At 41.8% G+C, this 20,662-nt stretch overlaps 1 protein-coding gene across 4 annotated transcripts in view; it reads right to left on the bottom strand.

Moving 5' to 3' along the window:
- Positions 1-16,074, bottom strand: part of LOC147120371 (electrogenic aspartate/glutamate antiporter SLC25A12, mitochondrial-like) — a 157,506-nt gene extending 141,432 nt beyond the window's left edge. For 2 of the 4 annotated variants that reach the window (XR_015078180.1, XM_085986200.1), the window contains exons 1-2: positions 15,527-15,670; positions 15,194-15,247 (exon numbers count right to left, since the gene is read on the bottom strand). Coding sequence is in view for 2 of the 4 variants with exons in the window: in XM_085986200.1 (XP_085842326.1) it covers positions 15,194-15,247; positions 15,527-15,655 (183 nt within the window). In the remaining 2 variants the exon portion in view is untranslated. Of the gene's footprint in view, positions 1-15,193; positions 15,248-15,526; positions 15,671-15,767; positions 15,930-15,999 lie in introns of those variants that run through there. The other 2 variants (XM_085986201.1, XM_085986202.1) reach the window with 2 other exon arrangements.
- Positions 16,075-20,662: the final 4,588 nt, after the last annotated feature.

Here is a 20,662-nt window from a genome sequence, read left to right as displayed (position 1 = left end):
CATGACTTTCAGAAACTTTTGGAACCAGCAGGCTGAACAGAAACACATTTGGGGAGTCAGCTGCTGCTTGCAACCATAGTATTTGTAGGTGAGCTAAACCTGTTCTGCTCAACTATGCAGTGCATAGCAGAGGCACACAAAATATTACCAAAGAGAAATTAAACATTACACCAAATTCCTTTCCCAGTGCCTTCAAGGTCATCAGAAAGAGGATGAAACGTTTATATCAACAAACTCAAGTGTTTATTTACCAAGCTGAATTAGTGCTAATCTGAGCGAAGCCATTACACTGATCCTATCGGACTCAATGGTCATTGCTCCATGTCATGTTTAAACCTTAATCCAAAAAACATACCAGTAACTACACATATTTTATACCAACATACCCATGCCCCCTCCCATAGCATTTACAATGGTATGTCAGAAGAAATTTGTTGTTTTATGACAGAAACATTACTTCATGTAACACACAAGCGTATAATTCTGCTAAAACTGCAAAGTCTAATTGTTAAGTAAATAATTCATGAGCGAGGGAGAGGGAGTTTGAGAGCACGCAAGAGGGACAGGGGAGCTTGGGAAATGAAAATGGGGAGAGACATACAACAGGTGGCTGAATCAATATTGCCCGTTTTACACTATCACCCAGAATCTAAATTATTCCAAGAGACACACACAGGGGGGGGGGGGGGGGGGGGGGAGAAAGAGAGGGAGAGAGAAAGCACAAGAGAGAACCATAATTAAAAACTTGCATTTATATACTGCCTTTAATGTTGTAAAACATCCCAAGGTGCTTCACAGGAGCGTTATCAAACAAAATGTGACGCCAAGCCACATAAGGAGATATTAGGACAGGTGATTATCTGTTTAATCATTTTTTTTGAGCAAGAACCCCTATGCTGTTTTATTTCAATTGCGTAATTTAAAAAAAATTTCAAGCAAAAGGTGACTTTGAATTAACAGGAGCAGAATAAATCAGGCTTTAGTGACGCAGAGTTGCTCCAGTCCTGGGTGTTCTATTAGTTGCCAAGTCACTATTGCAGGAGAAGGTCATTGGGAGAAATCTAGCTGCCTGCTTGGAAGCAACCTACAGGGACAGCAGGCAGGAACTTGCTTTTCACCAGCCTAGATATGTACATCTGTTGCTATATACAGTTGTTAACCTTTCCTTCAGACCTTGCATAACCTTTCCTTCAGACCTTGCATAACCTTTAAGGCCATAATCCCATCTCATAAAAATAACTTTTAAATGCCATTGTAACATTGTAACAAGAGTAACACCGGTTTTCAAAAGTCCCCATAAAATCTCTGTGATTTTACCCACACCTACACTCTTTTACCCTTTTTCTCTTGCTTGCTGTCTGCCAGTTTTGGTAAATCACTCACATTATTCTCTACGTAAGGAGGCACTATAAAAAGGCAAATTGTTGTTTTGGTGCATCAATAAACTTGTGGAAAGAAGCATCTGAGCAAAAATCTATTCTTGAACATCCTATCGTTCCAACCACAGCTCAACAAATTTAAGGATACTTGTTTTTAATCTCTATACATGGCGAAATATCCCACAAAAGACAATTCCAGGAAGTTAATACTTTTACTGTACTTTGGTAAACAGTGGGCCATAATATGCCGCTATTTATGCGCAAATGCTCCTGCAACTTCAGGCGAGGGCAGATGTGTGGTTAAACATGGAAATCCAAAAGTTACTGTCCGAGATGCGCTGCCCCGCCCCACCGTTAGCTTCGCGAAAACAGCATCTCGCTGCCCGCCTAGGGTTGCGAAGGGGTGGAGTGTTTCCGGTAAATTTCTGGAAATTTTCCACGGGAAGTTTAGCTTGGGAATTTTGCCCAAAAAAGCATATGCTAGCATAATATTGGGTTTTTTTGTATTTCTTTCATTTTTTTCCCCCACAGGTCCTCTCTTAAAATTACTAACAGAGATGGAATCTTAATTATTAAGGAATTTCTTAATCAATATATGATTATCTTCTTACTTGGCTTGTTTTAATAATTACAAGTTTTGTGTGTGACTGTGAACAAATGTGTCCTGATTGGTTGGATGAGTGGATGAGTGATTAGCTCCCTCTATTGGTGATGTAGCGTCGTGCATGCACAGGTCATGCTTCCATCACATGGAGCATCAGGAAAATTTTACTCACCCTGTTGCAATCGTGCTGATTGACCGCAGTTCGACACAGAGATGAATGCCCTTTATTTCTCTGCATAGAACAATGCCACGTTCACCGTCAGATGTGTGGAAGCATTTTACCCCAGGCATTAAAGATGGAAAGACTGTGTACATGTGAAACACTGTACAATGCCATATGTAAAGAATGTCACAAAGATGCAGCAGCATTTATCCAAATGCAACAACTTCACTCAAAGCTCACAGCAGTCAGCCCAGAGTTCCTCTGCTTCCATTCAAGAAGATGATGGTTCATATTCAGCATCAGGCTCCTTATCATCAGCAACTCCTGGCCCACTTGGAAGGTTCCTTGATACAATGGATAACCATAGCCAGAAGAATGCAGGTGAGTGCCTTGCTCAAGCTGTATATGCGACAGGCTCACCCCACATGCTCACAACAATGTGTACTGGAAGAGATTTTTCAAGGTTATTCGCCCTGCATACTGTCCTCCCACCAGACATGCTTTGTCTACTTATTTGCTGGAGCCGGAGTATAACAGAGTCCAAGCAACACTAGATGGGGTGGCGTTGTCATAATGTACAACAGCCTTCTGGAGGGTAAGGAGTCGCTGCAAGAAATGGCAATATCCCAGTCTGGGGATATGGAAACCACCATCAAGAAAATACTGCTGGATGATGTGTTTTGGGAGAGAGTGGTTAGCAGCCTTAAACTACTCTCACCAGTAGCATCTGCAATTGCTCAGATTGAAGGAGATGACGCTGTCTTGTCAGATGTTCTCAGGCTTTTTGCTGATTTAAAAGAACAAATCAGCATTGCCCTACCCACATCCCTGCTGCTCAAAGCAGAGGAGGAGACAATTGTTCAATTCATACAGACGCATCAAGAATTTTGTGTCAAGCCGATTCATGCTGCAGCATACATGCTGGACCCAAAGCATGTTGGGAGACCAATACTTTCTGGAGAACAGATCAACAGCGCTTACAATGTGATTTCTACCCTCCCACGCCACCTCAATCTGGACGTGGGCAAAGTTCTGGGAAGTCTGGCAAAGTTCTCTACCAAGCAAGGTCTTTGGAATGGGGATGGGATATGGGAATTATGCAAGCATATCAGTGCACATACCTGGTGGAAGGGACTTTGTGCATCTGAGGCCCTGTCACCCATTGCATCGGTGCTACTCCAAATCCCACCTTCATCAGCGGTCTCTGAACGAAACTTTGGGAATACACATACAAAGGTGCGCAACAGGCTGACTAACAAGAGAGTGGAGAAACTGGTGGCTATCCACGCAGAGCCAGATACAGAAGTGTCCACCACACAGCTAGACAGTGACACAGAGGAGGAAATGGACATGTCAGAGTCAGAGAATCAGGAGGAGCAATGATGAGTAGAAGACTCGGAAGACTCATGAGTAGAAGACTCAAAGGGACAAAATAAGGACAAATTACAGGCTAAATAAGCTGACGCTCTTTTTATTTTATTTTATACGAGTCTTTTTTGTGGGGGTTCAATAAAGTTCAAAATTATAACCCAAAGAAAGTTTTGAAAGCCTGTTTTTATTTGTATGGAACAGTATGTCTATTTTGATGACAAAGATAATAAGGGTCAGAGACAAAAACCATCAGTGTGCAATAAAACTCAAAATTCCCATAAATTCCCATGTAAAGTTTCCTTTCAAAAATTCCTGGAATTTTGCAACCCTATGCCCACCTCACCATTGAAATGGATTCAACGGTGTGAAGTTGCTGTACCAGCACGGTAGATACAAACTCAACTCCCCACAGAAAGTTAGGCCTTGTCCACTCCAGTGAAGTACTCTTTTAACAACGTGGTAAGTGTTAATCACAGTCAAGCAATGTCTCTAGCACTGAAAATTAACTATTACAAGTGTGGAGTCTCATTCCTTCAGGTTATAATTGTTAGAGATTTTTAAAATGTAATATTTTTTTTTTTTAATTTTACTTTTCTTTTCTGTCTCTTTTTACTCTCTCTCTTAATCCAATATTTCTTTCCCTCTTATTTTCTCTTTCTGTACTTGATTTGCCATTGAATTCACTCTTCCTTCTCAGTACTTCAATCTGATTGGTTAAGGAGATACACAGTTGCTTGCCCTGTTCTCTCAGGTCCCATATGCCCGTTTTCCCTCGCTGCAACGTTATCAGCTTGTACTTTCAGCAGTTTGCCATGCAAAAAATTAAAAAACCTAAACATGCAAGGGCAAGTCTAACTAATAGCAAACACTGTTAGATTCACTCTTGCAGCAAATTATGGCCCATTAAAATGCTTCAAAAATTACATAATATTTCCCTGTGAACAGCCATACACTACACAGCTGAAAAGGGGTATCAAATTTGCAGGGGTGTGCGGAAAGAGCTGGGGAGCAGGAATAATTGGAAAGCTCTTTCAAAGAGCTGGCAAAGGCACAATAGGCCGAATGGCCTCCTTCTGTGCTGTATGATACTATAAATTACTGTTACTCGGAAACAAACTACTAGCACTCCTAAGTGAACATGACAGATTTAAACAATTTGCATAATATAAACATGAGTGAATTTTTCAAATCCTAACCTTTGATTTATAACCTTTTATAAGTATAAATGTAAATCACTGGCGGTGATAAACAAACAGTCATACTAACCCATAACTCACTCGCATCTTCTCTACTTAGTCATTACACATCTTTTAAATCACTGAGAAAAACAAATATCCATGCTTGCCACTCTCTTATGAGTTATCTTACAATGTACTAATTCCACAAAGATATATTCAAAAAACTTTCCAAACCATTAATTTTTTCAGATCCTCTCTTCCAAAAACCCTCCTGCAGCCAGAATGGTCGGAAAGTCCTGGCTGCAGATGTCAAAAAAAAAATAATGCGGTACCTTTTGCCAGCTGAATACAATTGTAAGTCCAGGAAGCAATAGCAGCTGGTTCATGTTTTCCGCTTCCCCAAAATTAACCATCTTATTTTGATACGACATCCAGTCCAGTAGCCGAGTCAAGTGCCAATGACTTCATCCAGCTGTGGCAGGTTAATTGGCATTACAGACACCCCAATTACAGCACTCAACTGACTGAGCTACCAGGCTGCTTGCAAAAATAGCTTTTAATGTAAAAATTTTCAATACAATTTTACTGTTGTTTATTGGATTTGTGGTGTGGATATATATTTTGTATATTTTTGAACTTCCCTTCAACACAGAGAAAATAAAGACTCAAATGACAGAACAGTAATCAGTAAGAAGTCATTTTTACTGTATGCCGAATTGACATAAGCTACTTCTGAACGACTCCAAATTTAGGCTGGGCATGCATGCCCTTTTAATGAGCAATAGGTTTAGTCTTACACTCCCTAGTGCAAAAGTACGGGAGCTTGCTAGCATCACAAAATTGTTCGGATGTAGCTTATGCTACATGCAAATAGCTGAATGCAGCTGTACTCATATAAATCCTGCCTGAAGCTACAACAATTTAAATCTGAATCAAATGTCAAAACGTTTTCCAATATAAGAGCAATCAATGGAATATGGTCATCTCACTTGAATTCCAGAAGATTTTCTCAATTGTTTTGCCTTCATATTCTTCAAACAGGTCAATTATTTCTAGGCATTAAAATTTGACAGAAAATACTACTCACTGTGATCGTACTGCAGACCCTGAAAATCATAATTTAACTATTCTTTCGTAATAAGTAATTAACTAATGTTTCCTGCATTACAATAGTGACTACCAAGGCTATGCCTAAGGTGCGCGATCGCGTACCAATCACGAGGTCCTGCGCAGGCCGCTCACCAGCGCTGCCGCTGGAAGAGATACTGTGCAGCAAATTTAATGGGCCCACGCAGGGAAAAAAAAAGTTAGAGGGAACATTATATAAATGCAAGTACTTTCTTTTTCTTTATTCTTAAGAATTATTTTGTCAGACCAACAATCTCCTTCCAGTGTAAGACTACTATTTCAATGCCCAAAGGCAGAGGACATATTTAATAAAAATACAGTAAAGAAAGCAACACATATTTATGTTGGCTAACATGTGCATGTTGTTAAAGTAACAGCATTACTTCTTCTGTAATCTTATGATCAAAATCACAGATGTGTCATCTGGGAGTAAATAAACCATGAAGGAGTTCCTTCCTGCATTGCAGAAGCACAATGAGGAATGACTGACAACACTGGTCACCAAAACAAAAGGGAGGGAGAACTGCAGAGGCTGATCTCTACCATCAAAGAATTAAGACAATTAGATATTTCAGCACAGGAGAAGGCCACTTGGCATCATGCAGAGCATTTGTAGTGCTTTAACAAACTAAATATCCCAAGGTACTTCACAGAGAAGAAAACAGAAAAATGCAACTATCTACAGGAAACTTTCTGGTATCCGGCACGGATGGGACCGACGTGGTGCCGGTTCATCAACAATTCCGGATAACCGAACGCTATAGTAAAAGATACGGAGCAACAAACCCTGCTTCAGAACAATCGGCACAAGTTGCAAGCGTCTCTGTAGCTTAGCAACAGCTTCAACTACACCCTTGCACAGCAACAAATGGAGTAAAAAAAGTTACCTGAACCGACTCCTGAATTTTGACGGCGGATAGAGCGTTCGGGTTATTTAGGGGCCGGTTAATCGAAAGTTTCCTGTACTCTATTTCCATTTCCCTGTTCTATCCTGGTACCCTTTTAATATTTTTCTTCAGGTGCTCATCTAATCAACTTATAAATATCACAACTCATAGGCATTTTATAATAAGGCATTCCATATTCGAATTTAGCCTCTCATACACTTTAGGTCATTCTTTAACTTTCTCTGTTCCAATGAATACAGCCCTAGCTTCAAGACCCTCATCATAACTATATCCTCTCATTCTTTGTACCATCATAGTGATACAATCGATCTTCAAATGGTTCTTTGGGCTGTCACGACACAAATATATATTGTCAAGACCCTTAGAGTAAGTCAGAAAGGAACAGGCTAGATTTTGTTATGAGGAAACAGAATTGCGCGTTTAATTGAAATCACAGAGCGTGGTAGGACTCTGGGAAATTAACGTACATTGCTTTCACTGATTTCCATTAAAATTTGACCTAGTGTCACGTTCAGCCTATGAAAGTACATGGCTAAATTTGGGATTTTAAATCAGGATCTTCGTTCATGGATGTGGGCGTCGCTGGCAAGGTCAGCATTTACTGCCCATCCCTAATTGCCCTCGAGAAAGTGGTGGTGAGCCGCCTTCTTGAACCGTTGCAGTCCGTGTGGTGAAGGTACTCCCACAGTGCTGTTAGGGAGGGAGTTCCAGGATTTTGACCCAGCGACGATGAAGGCACAGCGACATACTTCCAAGTCAGGATGGTATGTGACTTGGGAGATGGTGGTGTTCCCAAGCACCTGCTGCCCTTATCCTTCTAGGTGGTAGAGGTCGCGGGTTTGGGAGGTGCTGCCGAAGGAGCCTTGGCGAGTTGCTGCAATGCATCTTGTAGATGGTACACACTGCAGCCACAGTACATCGGTGGTGGAGGGAGTGAATGTTTAAGGTGTTGGATAGGGTGCCAATCAAGCGGGCTGCTTTGTCCTGGATGGTGTCGAGCTTCTTGAGTGTTGTTGGAGCTGCACTCATCCAGGCAAGTGGAGAGTATTCCATCACACTCCTTACTTGTGCCTTGTAGATGGTGGAAAGACTTTGGGGAGTCAGGAGGTGAGACACTCACTGTAGAATACCTAGTCTCTGAACTGCTCTTGTTGCCACAGTATTTATGTGGCTGGTCCAGTTAAGTTTCTGGTCAATGGTGACCCCCCCAGGATGGTGATGGTGGGGGATTCAGCGATGGTAATGCCGTAGAACGTTAAGGGGCAGTGGTTAGACTCTCGCTTGTAAGAGATAATCATTGCCTGGCACTTGTGTGGCACGAATGTTACCTGTCACTTATCAGCCCAAGCCTGAATATCGTTCAGGCCTTGTTGCATGCGAGCATGGACTGCTTCATTATCTGAGGAGTTGTGAATGGCACTGAACACAGTGCAGTCATCAGCGAACATCCCCATTTCTGACCTTATGCTGGAGGGAAGGTCATTGATGAAGCAGCTGAAGATGGTTGGGCCGAGGACATTGCCCTGAGGAACTCCTGCAGCGATGTCCTGGGGCTGTGATGATTGACCTCCGACCACCACAACCATCTTCCTTTGTGCTCGGTATGACTCCAGCCAGTGGAGCGTTTTCCCCGATTCCCATTGACATCAGTTTTACTAGGGCTCCTTGATGCCACACTCGGTCAAATGCTGCCTTGATGTCAAGGGCAGTCACTCTCACCTCACCTCTGGAATTCAGCTCCTTTGTCCATGGTTGGACCAAGGCTGTAATGAGGTCAGGAGCAGAGTGGTCTTGGTGGAACCCAAACTGGGCATCACTGAGCAGGTTATTGGTGAGTAAGTGCCGCTTGATAGCATTGCCGATGACACTTACTTTGCTGATGATTGAGAGTAGACTAATGGGCAGTAATTGGCTGGATTGGATTTGTCCTGCTTTTTGTGGACAGGACATACCAGGGCAATTTTCCACATTGTCGGATAGATACTAGTGTTGTAGCTGTACTGAACAGCTTGGCTAGAGGCACGGCCAAATCTGGAGCACAGGTCTTCAGCACGACAGCCGGGATGTTGTCAGGGCCCATAGACTTTGCTGTATCCAGTGCGCTCAGCCGCTTCTTGCTATCACGTGGAGTGAATCTAATTGGCTGAAGACTGGCTTCTGTGATGGTGGGGACCTCAGGAGGAGGCCGATATGGATCATTCACTGGCGCTTCTGACTGAAGGTGGTTGCAAACGCTTCAGCCTCGTCTTTTGCACTCATGTGCTGGGCTCTGCCGTCATTGAGAATGGGGATATTCATGGAGCCTTCTCCTCCCGTTAGTTGTTTAATTGTCCACAGTTGCAGAGAGGCAAGATGTTGATTCTCCACACCTTTTGCTGGTGGGACCAAATTTGGGTACAATGTGTGTCCATGTTGTGATCAAGGGGGTGGCATTTTACAGTAAAATGTGCTACTCCCCGTGCCACTCATGAGGAGCATCTAGTACATGCCAGACCTGCCTTAGTCAGTTGTCCAGTAACCAACTGGTGACTATACTCGAGGGTTTAAGATGGCTCCAAAATGATACACGTGGTGATGGAAGTTTGGAACCAAGTCAATACTATGTGACAGAGAGACCCACAGTAGCCGGATCCGCAGTATTCCAGAACACTATTAATCACTGACCAGCCAACTTAGCTCACTAAAAGGACTTGGGAGGATAGACCGGTCATCAAATATTGGGATTCTTTCTGCTCAGCTCCAGATAACCCTGTAAACTAATGCTCTATAGTTTCATAACAGATTCACAACAGTTCATCTGTCCCCACAGTTGGCTCCAACACATTGCCTCTATGCCCATATATAAATAATTTACATACATGGAGAACAAGAAAGTATCGATACAGTTCCCTGGGCACACCATCAGCTACATCTTGCCAATCAGAAATTTTTATTCAATCTTACTTTCTTTGTATCTTGTAGCCATCCATCCATCAGTGCCACCACATATCTTTAATACCATGGACTTTAATCTTCAACGAAAGTCTCTTGTGTGGCACTTTTATATAACACTTTTGAAAAAAAGGTGCCTTCACTTTATCTATAAACTCAGATCATTTCAAATTAAAATTAGATCTGCCCTTTACAAATCCATGTTGACTGTTCCTGATAACCCTATATCTTTCTAAGTATTCGTGAACACTAGCGCTTCTTATGGTCTCTGGCAGTTTATCTACTATCAATGCCAGGCTAGCTAGTCTATAGTCACCTGGATTATCCCTTCTGTCGTTTGGTACAATTATTATCAAAGCATTTTGGAAAATTATGGTTAGCGCTCCTGCTAGTTTACCAATAAACTCCCTTGGATTTCTAGTCAGTAATTTATTAACTTGAAATTCCATTAACCCGTTTAATACAATTTGAATATTTATATAATAATCCTTATCTGTAATTCCTCCACATTTCCCCCGGTACTCCTGCAGTCCTTCCTTCATTCTCCTTTGTAAACATACTTGTTAAGCATCTTTATTAATTCTTTACGACAATATTCTTTTCTCCAGCCCTCAATGTTGCCATTCCTTCTTTCTCTATCTTCTTGTTTTAGATGTACTTAAAAGGAAATACTGGAGAAACTGATGCACTTTAGCCTTGAAAGGAGGCAATGGAGACAGGCTCTTAGTAGAAACATGCAAGATTTTAAATGGTATGTAGATAAGGTAAATCCAGAGCACTATTACAAGGTCAGCCAAGACACTAGATCAAGGGGAAATAGGCTATAACTGGTAAAGGACACTTTAAGACCGAGTCAGGAAGAACTTCTTCACGGCAACAACAACAATTGTATTTATATAGCACCTTTAACATAGTAAAATGTTGCAAGATGCTTCACAGGAGCGTTATCAAACAAAATTTAACACCGAGCCACATAAGCAGATATTCGGGCAGACTTGGTCAAAGATGTAGGTTTTAAGGAGCGCCGTAAAGGAGGAAAAAGAGGTAGAGAGCCAGAGAAATTTAGGGAGGGAATACCAGAACTGAGGGCCTGGGCAGCTGAAGGCACAGCCGCCAATGGTGGAGCGATTAAAATTGGGTTTGCTCGAGAGGCCAGAATTGGAGGAGCGCAGATATCTCGAAGGGTTGTAGGGCTTGAGGAGATTACAGACATAGGGAGGGGCAAGTCATAGAGTCATAACAGGAGGAGGCCATTCGGCCCATCGAGTCCATGCCAGCTCTCTGTAGAGCAATCCAGTCAGTCCCATTCCCCCGCTCTAACCCCATAGCCCTGAAAGTTCATTTCCCTCAAGTGCTTATCCAGTCTCCCCCTGAAAACACTGAGCGTCTCCACTTCCACCACTTCCGTTGGCAGCGAATTCCAGGTCATCACCGCTCACTGTGTAAAAAAAGTTTTTCCTCACGTCCCCCTGTATCTCTTGCCCAAAACCTTAAATCTGTGTCCCCTAGTCCTTGTACCATCAACTAGTGGGAGCAGCCTTTCCCCGTCTAGCCTATCCAAACCCGTCATAATCTTGTACACCTCTATCAAATCACCCCTCAGCCCCCTTTGCTCTAATAAAAACAAATCCAGCTTCTCCAACCTGTCCTTGCAGCCAAGATCCCCCATCCCCGGATGGAGGGATATGAAAATAAGGGTGAGAATTTTAAAATCAAGGCGTTGCTTAACTGGGCGTCAATGTAGGTCAGCGAGCACAGGGCTGTTGGGTGAAAGGGACTTGGTGCGAGTTAGGACATGGGCATCATAGAATGGTTACAGCACAGAAGACGGCCATTCAGCCCGTCGAGACCATGCTGGCTCTCTGCAAGAGCACTTTAACTAGTCCCACTCACCCGCCCTTTCCCCTTAGCCCTGCAATTTTTTTTCCTTCAGGTACTTATCCAATTCCCTTTTGAAAGCCACAATTAAATCTTCCCCCACCACCCTTTCAGGCAGTGCATTCCAGATCCTAACCACTCACTGCATAAAAAGGTTTCTCCTCCTGTCGCCTTTGGTTCTTCTACCAATCACCTTAAATCTGTGTCCCCTGGTTCTCGACCCTTCTGCCAATGGGAACAGTTTCTCTCTATCTAATCTGTCTAGACCCCTCATGATTTTGAGCATCTCTATCAAATCTTCTGTCAACCTTCTCTGCTCTAAGGAGAACAACCCCAGCTTCTCCAGTCTATCCATGTAACTGAAGTCCCTCATCCCTGGAACCATTCTTATAAATCTTTTCTGCACCCCAAGGCCTTCACATCATTACTAAGGTACGGTGCCCAGAATTGGACACAATACTCCAGGTGAGGCCGAACCAGTGTTTTATAAAGGTTTACCATAACTTCCTTACTTTTGTATTCAATGTCTCTATTTATGAAGCCCAGGATCTCGTATGCTTTTTTAACTGCTTTCTCAACCTGCCCTGCCACCTTCAACGATTTGTGCACATACACCTCCAGGTCTTTCTGTTCATGCACCCCATTTAGAATTATACCCTTCAGTTTATATTGCCTCTCCTCATTCTTTCTACCAAAATATATCACTTTGCACTTTTCTGCATTAAATTTCATCTGTCACGTGTCCGCCAATTCCACCAGCCTGTCTATGTCCTCTTGAAGTCTATCACTATCCTCCTCACTGTTCACTATACTTCCAAGTTTTGTCTCATCTGCAAATTTTGAAGTTGTGCCCTGTATACCCAAGTCCAAGTCATTAATATAAATCAAGAAAAGCACTGGTCCTAGTACCGACCCCTGGGGAACACCACTGTGTACCTTCCTCCAGTCCAAAAAACAACCGTTCACCACTACTCTCTGTTTCCTATCACATAGCCAATTTTGAATCCATGCTGCCACTGTCCCTTTTATTCTACGGGCTTCAACTTTGCTGGCAGGCCTATTATGTGGCACTTTATCAAACGCCTTCTGGAAGTCTATGTACACCACATCAACTGCATTGCCCTCATCAACCCTCTCTGTTACCTCATCAAAAAACTCAATCAAGTTAGTTAAACACGATTTGCCTTTAACAAGTCTGTGCTGGCTTTCCTTAATTAATCCACACTTGTCCAAGTGACTGTTAATTTTGTCCTGGATTATTGTTGCTAAAAGCTTCCCCACTACCCAAGGTTAAACTGACTGGCCTGTAGTTGCTGGGTTTATCCTTGCACCCTATTTTGAACAAGGGTGTAGCATTTGCAATTCTCCAGTCCTCTGGCACCACCCCCCGTATCCAAGGAGGATTGAAAGATTATGGCCAGTACCTCCACAATTTCCACCTTTACTTCCCTCAGCATCCTAGGAAGCATCCCATCCGGTCCTGGTGACTAAGTACGGCAAGCCTTTCTAGTACCTCCTCTGTCAATTTTTATCCCATCCAGTATCTCCACTACCTCTCTTTCACTATGACTTTGGCAGCATCTTCTTCCTTGGTAAAGACAGATGCAAAGTACTCATTTATTACCTCAGCCATGCCCTCTGCCTCCATGTATAGGTCTCCATTTTGGTCTCTAATCGGTCCCACCCAGCCTCTTAATACCCGTTTACTATGCCTATAGAAGACTTTTGGATTCCCTTTTATGTTAGCAGAGTTTTAGCTGACCTCAAGTTTACGGAGGGCAGAACGTGGAATGCCGGCCAGGAGTGTGTTGGAATAATCAAGTCTAGAGGTAACAACGGCATCGATAAGGGTTTCAGCAGATGATGAGCTGAGGCGGGGCAGAGTTGGGCGATGTTATGAAGGTAGAAATAGGCGGTCTTAGTAATGGCTCTAATATGTGGTCGGAAGCTCATCTTGCACTATAGGGTACGATAGAATAGTGGTTATGTTACTGGACTAGTAATCCAGAGGCCTGGACTAATGATCCGTAGACATGAGTTCAAATCCCACCATGGCAGCTGGGGAATTTAAACTCAGTTAATTAAATAAATCTGGAATGAAAAGCTAGCATCAGTAATGGTGACCATTAAACTACCAGATTGTCGTAAAAACCCATCTGGTTCACTATTGTCCTTTAGGGAAGGAAATCTGCCGTCCTTACCTGGTCTGGCCTATATGTGACTCCAGACCCACTGCCCTCTGAAATGGCCTAGCAAGCCACTCAGTTGTACCAAACCACTGCAAAGAAGACGGACTGCAGCGGTTCAAGGCGGCGGCTCACCACCACCTTCTCAAGGGCAATTAGGGACGGGCAATAAATGCTGGTCTTCCCAATATTTAGTTGGGAGAAAATGTCTGCTCATCCAGTACTGGATGTTGGACAAGCAGTCTGACAATTTAGAGACAGAAGGGGTAAGATAGAGCTGGGTGTCGTCAACGTACATGTGGAAAGTGACGCGATGTTGTTGGATGATGTCGCTGAGGGGCAGCATGTAGATGAGAAGTAGGAGGGGGGCCAAGGATAGATCAGGAATGGGAAGAGAAGGCAATGCAGGTGATTTTCTGGTTACAATTGGATAGGTAAGAATGGAACAAGGCACGTGCAGTCCCACCTAGCTGGATGACGGTGAAGAGGCGTTGGAGGAGGATGGTGTAGTCAACCATGTAAAAGGTTGCAGATAGGTCGAGAGGGATGAGGAGGGATAGTTTACCTTTGTCACAATTTGTGCCTTTGATAAGAGTCATTTTAGTACAGTGGCAGGGGTAGAAACCTGATTGGAGGGATTCAAACATGGAGTTCCGGGAGGCGATAACACATTCAAGGACTTGGAGAGGAAAGGGAGGTTGGAGATGGGGCAGTAGGTAGTTTGCAAGGACGGAGAAGTAAAGACTTGATTTGTTTTGAGAGGGGTGATGAACACAGATTTGAAGGAGAAAGGGACAGTACCTGCTCATGTTTGAGGATTAAAAATACACTATTTTTATTTCTTTTCAGAGGGAATGAAGAGAAAGGAAAGAAAATGAAGTCTATTTACTTCCTATGAAAACCCAGTCTTTTATAAATGTTGCAATTTTAGAAAGCAACTGTTCCAAGTACCACAGTTTGAGATTAAAGATTGTGACGTTTGCTTTAAATACAATAATCCCTTCGCTAGTGGCCAAACTTCTATAAATGGACTGAATTTAAATCTCTGTTTGATCAAACAAATGTGGATCAAAGCAATCCCGGATTCTGATTTCCACAATAAAATAGGATTTCATAACTTTCATCACTACAAACTTAAGGGATAGGTCATATCACATCAATACCATTTTACTTAGCAGAGCTACCTACAAGAATCAACAAGGCAGTTGCACTAATCCATTGTTCATATCAGATTCATAAATCTAGATTACAGTACTGGCATAAATATGATAAAAACTGAACCAGTAAAACACAACCTTAAGCTATGTTTACTATTTTTATTGATCTTAATAAAATATGAGAATTATCTGTATATCTGCTTCCCATGTTATCTCCAAAAACCCATTAAATCTACAGTATACATTAGCAGCTAAAATACAAATGAAGTGCACAGTTTATTAAACATTTTACATAATCTTTTTCAATTACCTTCAAAAATACTGTTTTTAATTCGCTGGCCTCTGCCCTTTTTGTTGACTGCACCTGAAAAAAATAAAATACTTGTTATGTCAGTTGCCGATATTAATTCATCTTCAACAAACCAACAAAGGAAGAAAAGTAGTATACCTCATTTCACAATTTAACAGTATTTAAACTGTCACTAATAAGCTTCGTAAACTTGCAATATTATGCAAGTGTCTAAATTATTGAGAATAGATTACCACAAAACTAGTTATCTATTGCCCATTACTTGTAACTAGTTACTCAAGCTTGATACTAAAGAAGTTCCTCCTATAAAAGGATTTCTAAATCGTTACCTACATATCCTTTTTTAAAGAAGCGCACACACGACCACTCTAGACTTTCAATTTTAGAAACTAAGGGGGGTTTTTTTGCATTCGATGAAACAACACATTCAGCTCTATCGACTAGGACCCATAAATAGAGCATTATAACTCTTTACCGTAACAGTTCGCTGCGTGCGGTATATATTGTAATTTCAAACACAGAGATCTTGATATTCCAGCAACTATGCGTAAAGTTGTTAAATAACAATACATACTTATTTTTTAAAAAACTGTTTTAAAGGTAATTCAAGGCCAGGCGCTAGGCCTGCAGACATCAATCGCCAACAGGGTAAAAACCAAACGCAAATACCGTTCACTTTTTAAAAATCCTATATATAGATTTACAATGCAATCAGTTTCATTAATGCACAGAATGAACCCGCGAATTATTCAATTCCAACCACTCTAAAACCTAAAACGATAGAGAGTTATTCTCAGTTGTGTCACCTTGACCGCCATGCTGCAGCTGTGATGTCACCAGAAGCTGTGATGCAGGCGCGCGAACGTCTGAGGTCAGAGGTCAAGCTGTCACCCGAGCAACGGTGCGAGCGGTGCCGGGGAGGCCTTCCGGCGCCCGCGTTCCGCTTGCAGAAAGTGGCTGCAGCTTGGGCCCTGTCCTTGCGCAGGGCGGGGATCATAGTGCATGTTTAGCTGCTGCCAATATCTGAGGACCGCGGAGTATCTGGTTGAACAGAATGCGTTGATCAGATTCAGCATCGTCTCTGCTGGGATTTTCGAGCAAACCATCCCGCCTCGTTAGTCTGCATCTCACTTTTTAATGCAGATTTCCTGTTTGCAAGTTGCTTTTCCAATGGAGTTACTGAATTTCCTTTATTATTAAAAACTGCATTTTTTATTAAGGCTACATATCAAAAAAAAGTAGATATATAATTTATATATTATGAGATGAGATTTTGCTTCAGACTTGCCCAAACTCTAAAATGCATCTGGTAAGAGGGGCAGTGTGTATTAATGACAAATTAATTGACAGTGATTCAATACATGACAAATTAATGGATGATGGAAAAGAGGTTGAAAGGATATGATAACAAGGTGGGTAAATGTGATTAGAACTACTCCCGTGGAGGCTCAATGGGTCAAATGACCTGTTTCCGTGTTGTAACTTTTACGTGTTTCTAAATTAACATACGTGTGTGTACTAATTTCATTTTAATAGAATATTAATACCTGGGTGTAAAGTGTTTTGCACGACACTATATTATGAAAGTTAAAATGTAATCAGAATATTAACTAGTATTGCTTGACTATTTTTGAAAATAAAAGGTGTTTGAAGTGTTCAGGAGCTTTAATTAAGTAATTACATCATTGCCCTAACAAATGTTAAACATTATTGTAAAATGAACAAAATATGTTGAAAGTCAGTTGTGCAAAGCATAGTATCATAGAATCTTACTGTACAGAAGGAGGCCATTCAGCTCATCGTGCCTGTGCCCTTTGAAAGAACTATCCAATTAGTCCCACTTCCCTGCTGTTTCCCCATAATCCTGCATATGTTTCCTTTTCAAGTATATATCCAATTCCCTTTTGAAAGTTACTATTGAATCTGCTTCCACCACCCTTTGTGACCCCACCTCATTGTTCTTTGATGTAATGTTTCCCTGACTGACCTGTTTGGACACCATTCACACCTTTGACTGCTGTGATTATCTCTCTGCCGAGGTGTGACAAATGGCAGTTGGAAAGGTTACCTGTAAACATCTGACATGATTCTCTGACTATATAAGCTGTGTCTTTATGCATTTCTCCACTTCACCTGAAGAAGGAGCAGCGCTCCGAAAGCTTGTGATTTCAAATAAAGCTGTTGGACTATAACCTGGTGTTGTGTGATTTCTTACATTTGTCCACCCCAGTCCAACTCCGGCATCTCCACACCATGACCACCCTTTCAGGCAGTGCGTTCCACATCATAACACCTCACTGCATAAACACATTTCTTCTCATCCTCCCTTGGTTCTTTTGCCAATTATCTGTTTCCTCTGGTTTTCAACCACCCTACCAGTGGAAACAGTTTCTCTCTATCTACTCTTACCAAAACCCTTCATAATGTACATACCTCTATTAAATCTCCCTGTAACATTCTCTGCTCCAAAGAGAACAATCCCAGCTTCTTTGGTCTCTCCTCATAACTGAAGTCCCTTAGCTTTGATATCATTCTAGTAAATCTACTCTGCACCCTCTCCAAGGCCTTCACATTCTTCCTATAGTGCGGTGCCCAGAAATGGACAATACTCCAGCTGAGGCCTAACCAGTGATTTAAAGGTTTAGAATCCATGTTTTTGTACTCTCTGCCTCTATTTATAAAGCCTAGGATCCTGTGTGTTTTTTCAACAGCCTTATCAACTTGTCCTGGCAACTTCAAAGATTTGTGTGTGTGTTGGTCTCTCTGTTCCTGCACCTCTTTTAAAATTGTACCATATATTTTATATTGCCTCTCCTCATTCTTCCTTCCAAAATGCATTACTTCATACTTTTCTGCATTAAATTTCATCTGCCATGTGTCTGCCCATTCATCAGTCTGTGTATGTCCTCCTGAAGCGGCTGTTTACTACATTTCCAAATTTTGTGTCATCTGCAAACTTTGAAATTATATACCCAAGTCTGGTAATTTATATATATATATTTTTTAAAGCAGTGGTCCTAATCAGTGTTTCCTTTAGGCTGCGCAGCAGTCTGGAGCTCTCACACAGGCCACTCGCCGGCTTTTCAATTGGAATAACTGCACGTGTGTGAAAATTTGAATGGGCCGCGCAACCACTTAAAGGGGCAGCGCACCCAAAAACAAATTACAGCGAACATTAGTCCTAATATCAATCACCTGGAGGATACTACTCTATACTTACCTCCAGTCTGAAAAACAACCATTCACTTCTACTCTCTGCTTTCTGTCTTGGACAGTTTTGTATCCAAGTTGCAACTGCCCCTTTAATCTCATGGGCTTCAAATTTTGCTAACAAGTTTATTATGCAGCACTTTATCAAACGCCTTTTTAAAGTCCCTATACGCCACATCAACTGATCTACTTTTAGGTGAATAAATAAATCAATGTGGCAAAAATACCACACAGTAATACTGTTACTTAGAAAGAAAAAAAAACTTGCATTTATATAGCACCTTTCACGACCACCGGACATCTCAAAGCGCTTTACAGCAAATTAAGTACTTTTGGAGTGTAGTCACTGTAATAATGTGGGAAACGCAGCAGCCAATTTGCACACAGCAAGCTCCCACAAGCAGCAATGTGATAATGACCAGATAATCGTTTTTGTTATATTGGTTGAGGGATAAATATTGGCCAGGACACCGGGGATAACTCCCCTGCTCTTCTTCAAAATAGTGCCATGGGATCTTTTACGTCCACCTGAGAGAGCAGACGAGGCCTCGGTTTAACGTCTCATCCGAAAGACGGCACCTCTGACAGTGTAGCACTCAGCACTGCACTGGAGTGTCAGCCTAGATTTATGTGCTCAAGTCTCTGGAGTGGGACAAAATGTATTATTTAGCAACAAAATATATTATTTCTGACTTTATTATCATCAGAGTTTAAAGGGCCTTGGTCCCCTTGAGGTAGTGGAAGAGATACATGAAGCGTTGAGAGAGACTGGGCAAAGGCATGCAGAGAGTCAGTGAGGTTCAGATACATATTTAGAAATAGAGGTTCAAGAGATGCAAATAGATTTTAAATTGTTTTGTTCCTTATCATTTCTTATATTGCCTTCTCTTTAGCTAGCCCATTCCATACACCAGTGGTTTTCAAGTTTTTTTTTGTAGTGGATCCCTGCAAATATTGGTACACTCCCTGGATTTCCCTGCTATAAACTCTGAAAAACAATGTTAGGCACCCAAAGGAAAACTGTGTTATCATTGCTGATGACATTTTTATTAGTACATAGCAACAGAACCAATGTGCTAATAAATCTACCAATACAGAAAAATATAGAATACAGCAATCTTATAGACACTGCTAGTGGCAGATGATATGCCTGTCCTGAAATCAACAGAGATCTGATGACCCTGCAGACCACCTAGGTCTGTGGATCCCAGTTTAAAAAGCTCTGCAATGTACCATTCCCTGACCCAAAGTGCTAGCAATTTACCTGTTCTTAAGTTGCTGCCAATGCTGCGCTAACCATTTGTTGGAGGTGGGTAAAATGATGCACATTGAGTTGCCTTTTTGTTTTTGCCTCCAAAAATGTAAAATTTATTTTTAATTTACAGTGAAATATACCCCTTCCTGATCGCACAAATAATATCAATAGTTTAGCATATAGGAGTAAAATCGTCTCCTGCTATTCAGTGGTGCCACACATTAATACATCAATGCACTATGCCACTGGAAGAACTGAACAAATAGGTTTATGTATTCTAAAAAAAAAAATTTTCCTGGGTCACAATACTAAAAGTTTGTGGTTCTGTGACTAAAGGTAACCTGAAAAATATTCAAGAAATAATTAAAAATCAGCTCTACAATTCAGCTTAATATGTAGATGCTATATTCCAGAATACTATGGGCTACATTCCCTCACCTGCATAAAGTTCCACATTCTCAGCAACCCTGTCTTTGCAAGTTCTACTGGCTCCCCATCCCCCGATGATTTCCCTTCATCCTTGCTTTCAAATTTCTCTGGCCTTACCACACCTGATCACAATGATCTCCTAAGCCGCCTGCCCCTGCATGCATCTTCTGCTCCTCAGGTACTGAATTACTTCTTACTCTCCATGTCAACCAATGGCTGTTGTTTCTTTCCTTACACCGCTACTCTGCTATCTACCCTTCCTGCTTTCAATCTCTCATTTCACCACCCCCCCCCATTAGCCATTTCATTATCCATTTTCTACCTCCTGCTAAGAGGCCACACCTTTTTCTCTATTCAGTTAGGTGGAGAGATTAGAGAAGCTGGGACAAAAGCAAAATACTGCGGATGCTGGAAATCTGAAATAAAAACAGAAAATGCTGGAAATACTCAGCGGGTCAGGCAGCATCTATGGAGAGAGAAACAGAGTTAACGTTTCAGGTTGATGACCCTTCACCAGTTCTGACAAAGGGTCATCGACCTGAAGCGTTAACTCTGTTTCTCTCTCCACAGATGCT

Source organism: Somniosus microcephalus, chromosome 4 (assembly GCF_052327205.1).
Source record: "Somniosus microcephalus isolate GS21.2 chromosome 4, FLI_Smic_1.0, whole genome shotgun sequence".
In the NCBI taxonomy this organism is placed as follows: domain Eukaryota; kingdom Metazoa; phylum Chordata; class Chondrichthyes; order Squaliformes; family Somniosidae; genus Somniosus; species Somniosus microcephalus.
Note: the sequence above shows the minus strand (reverse complement) of the source record. Positions and strands in the feature narration are given on the sequence as shown.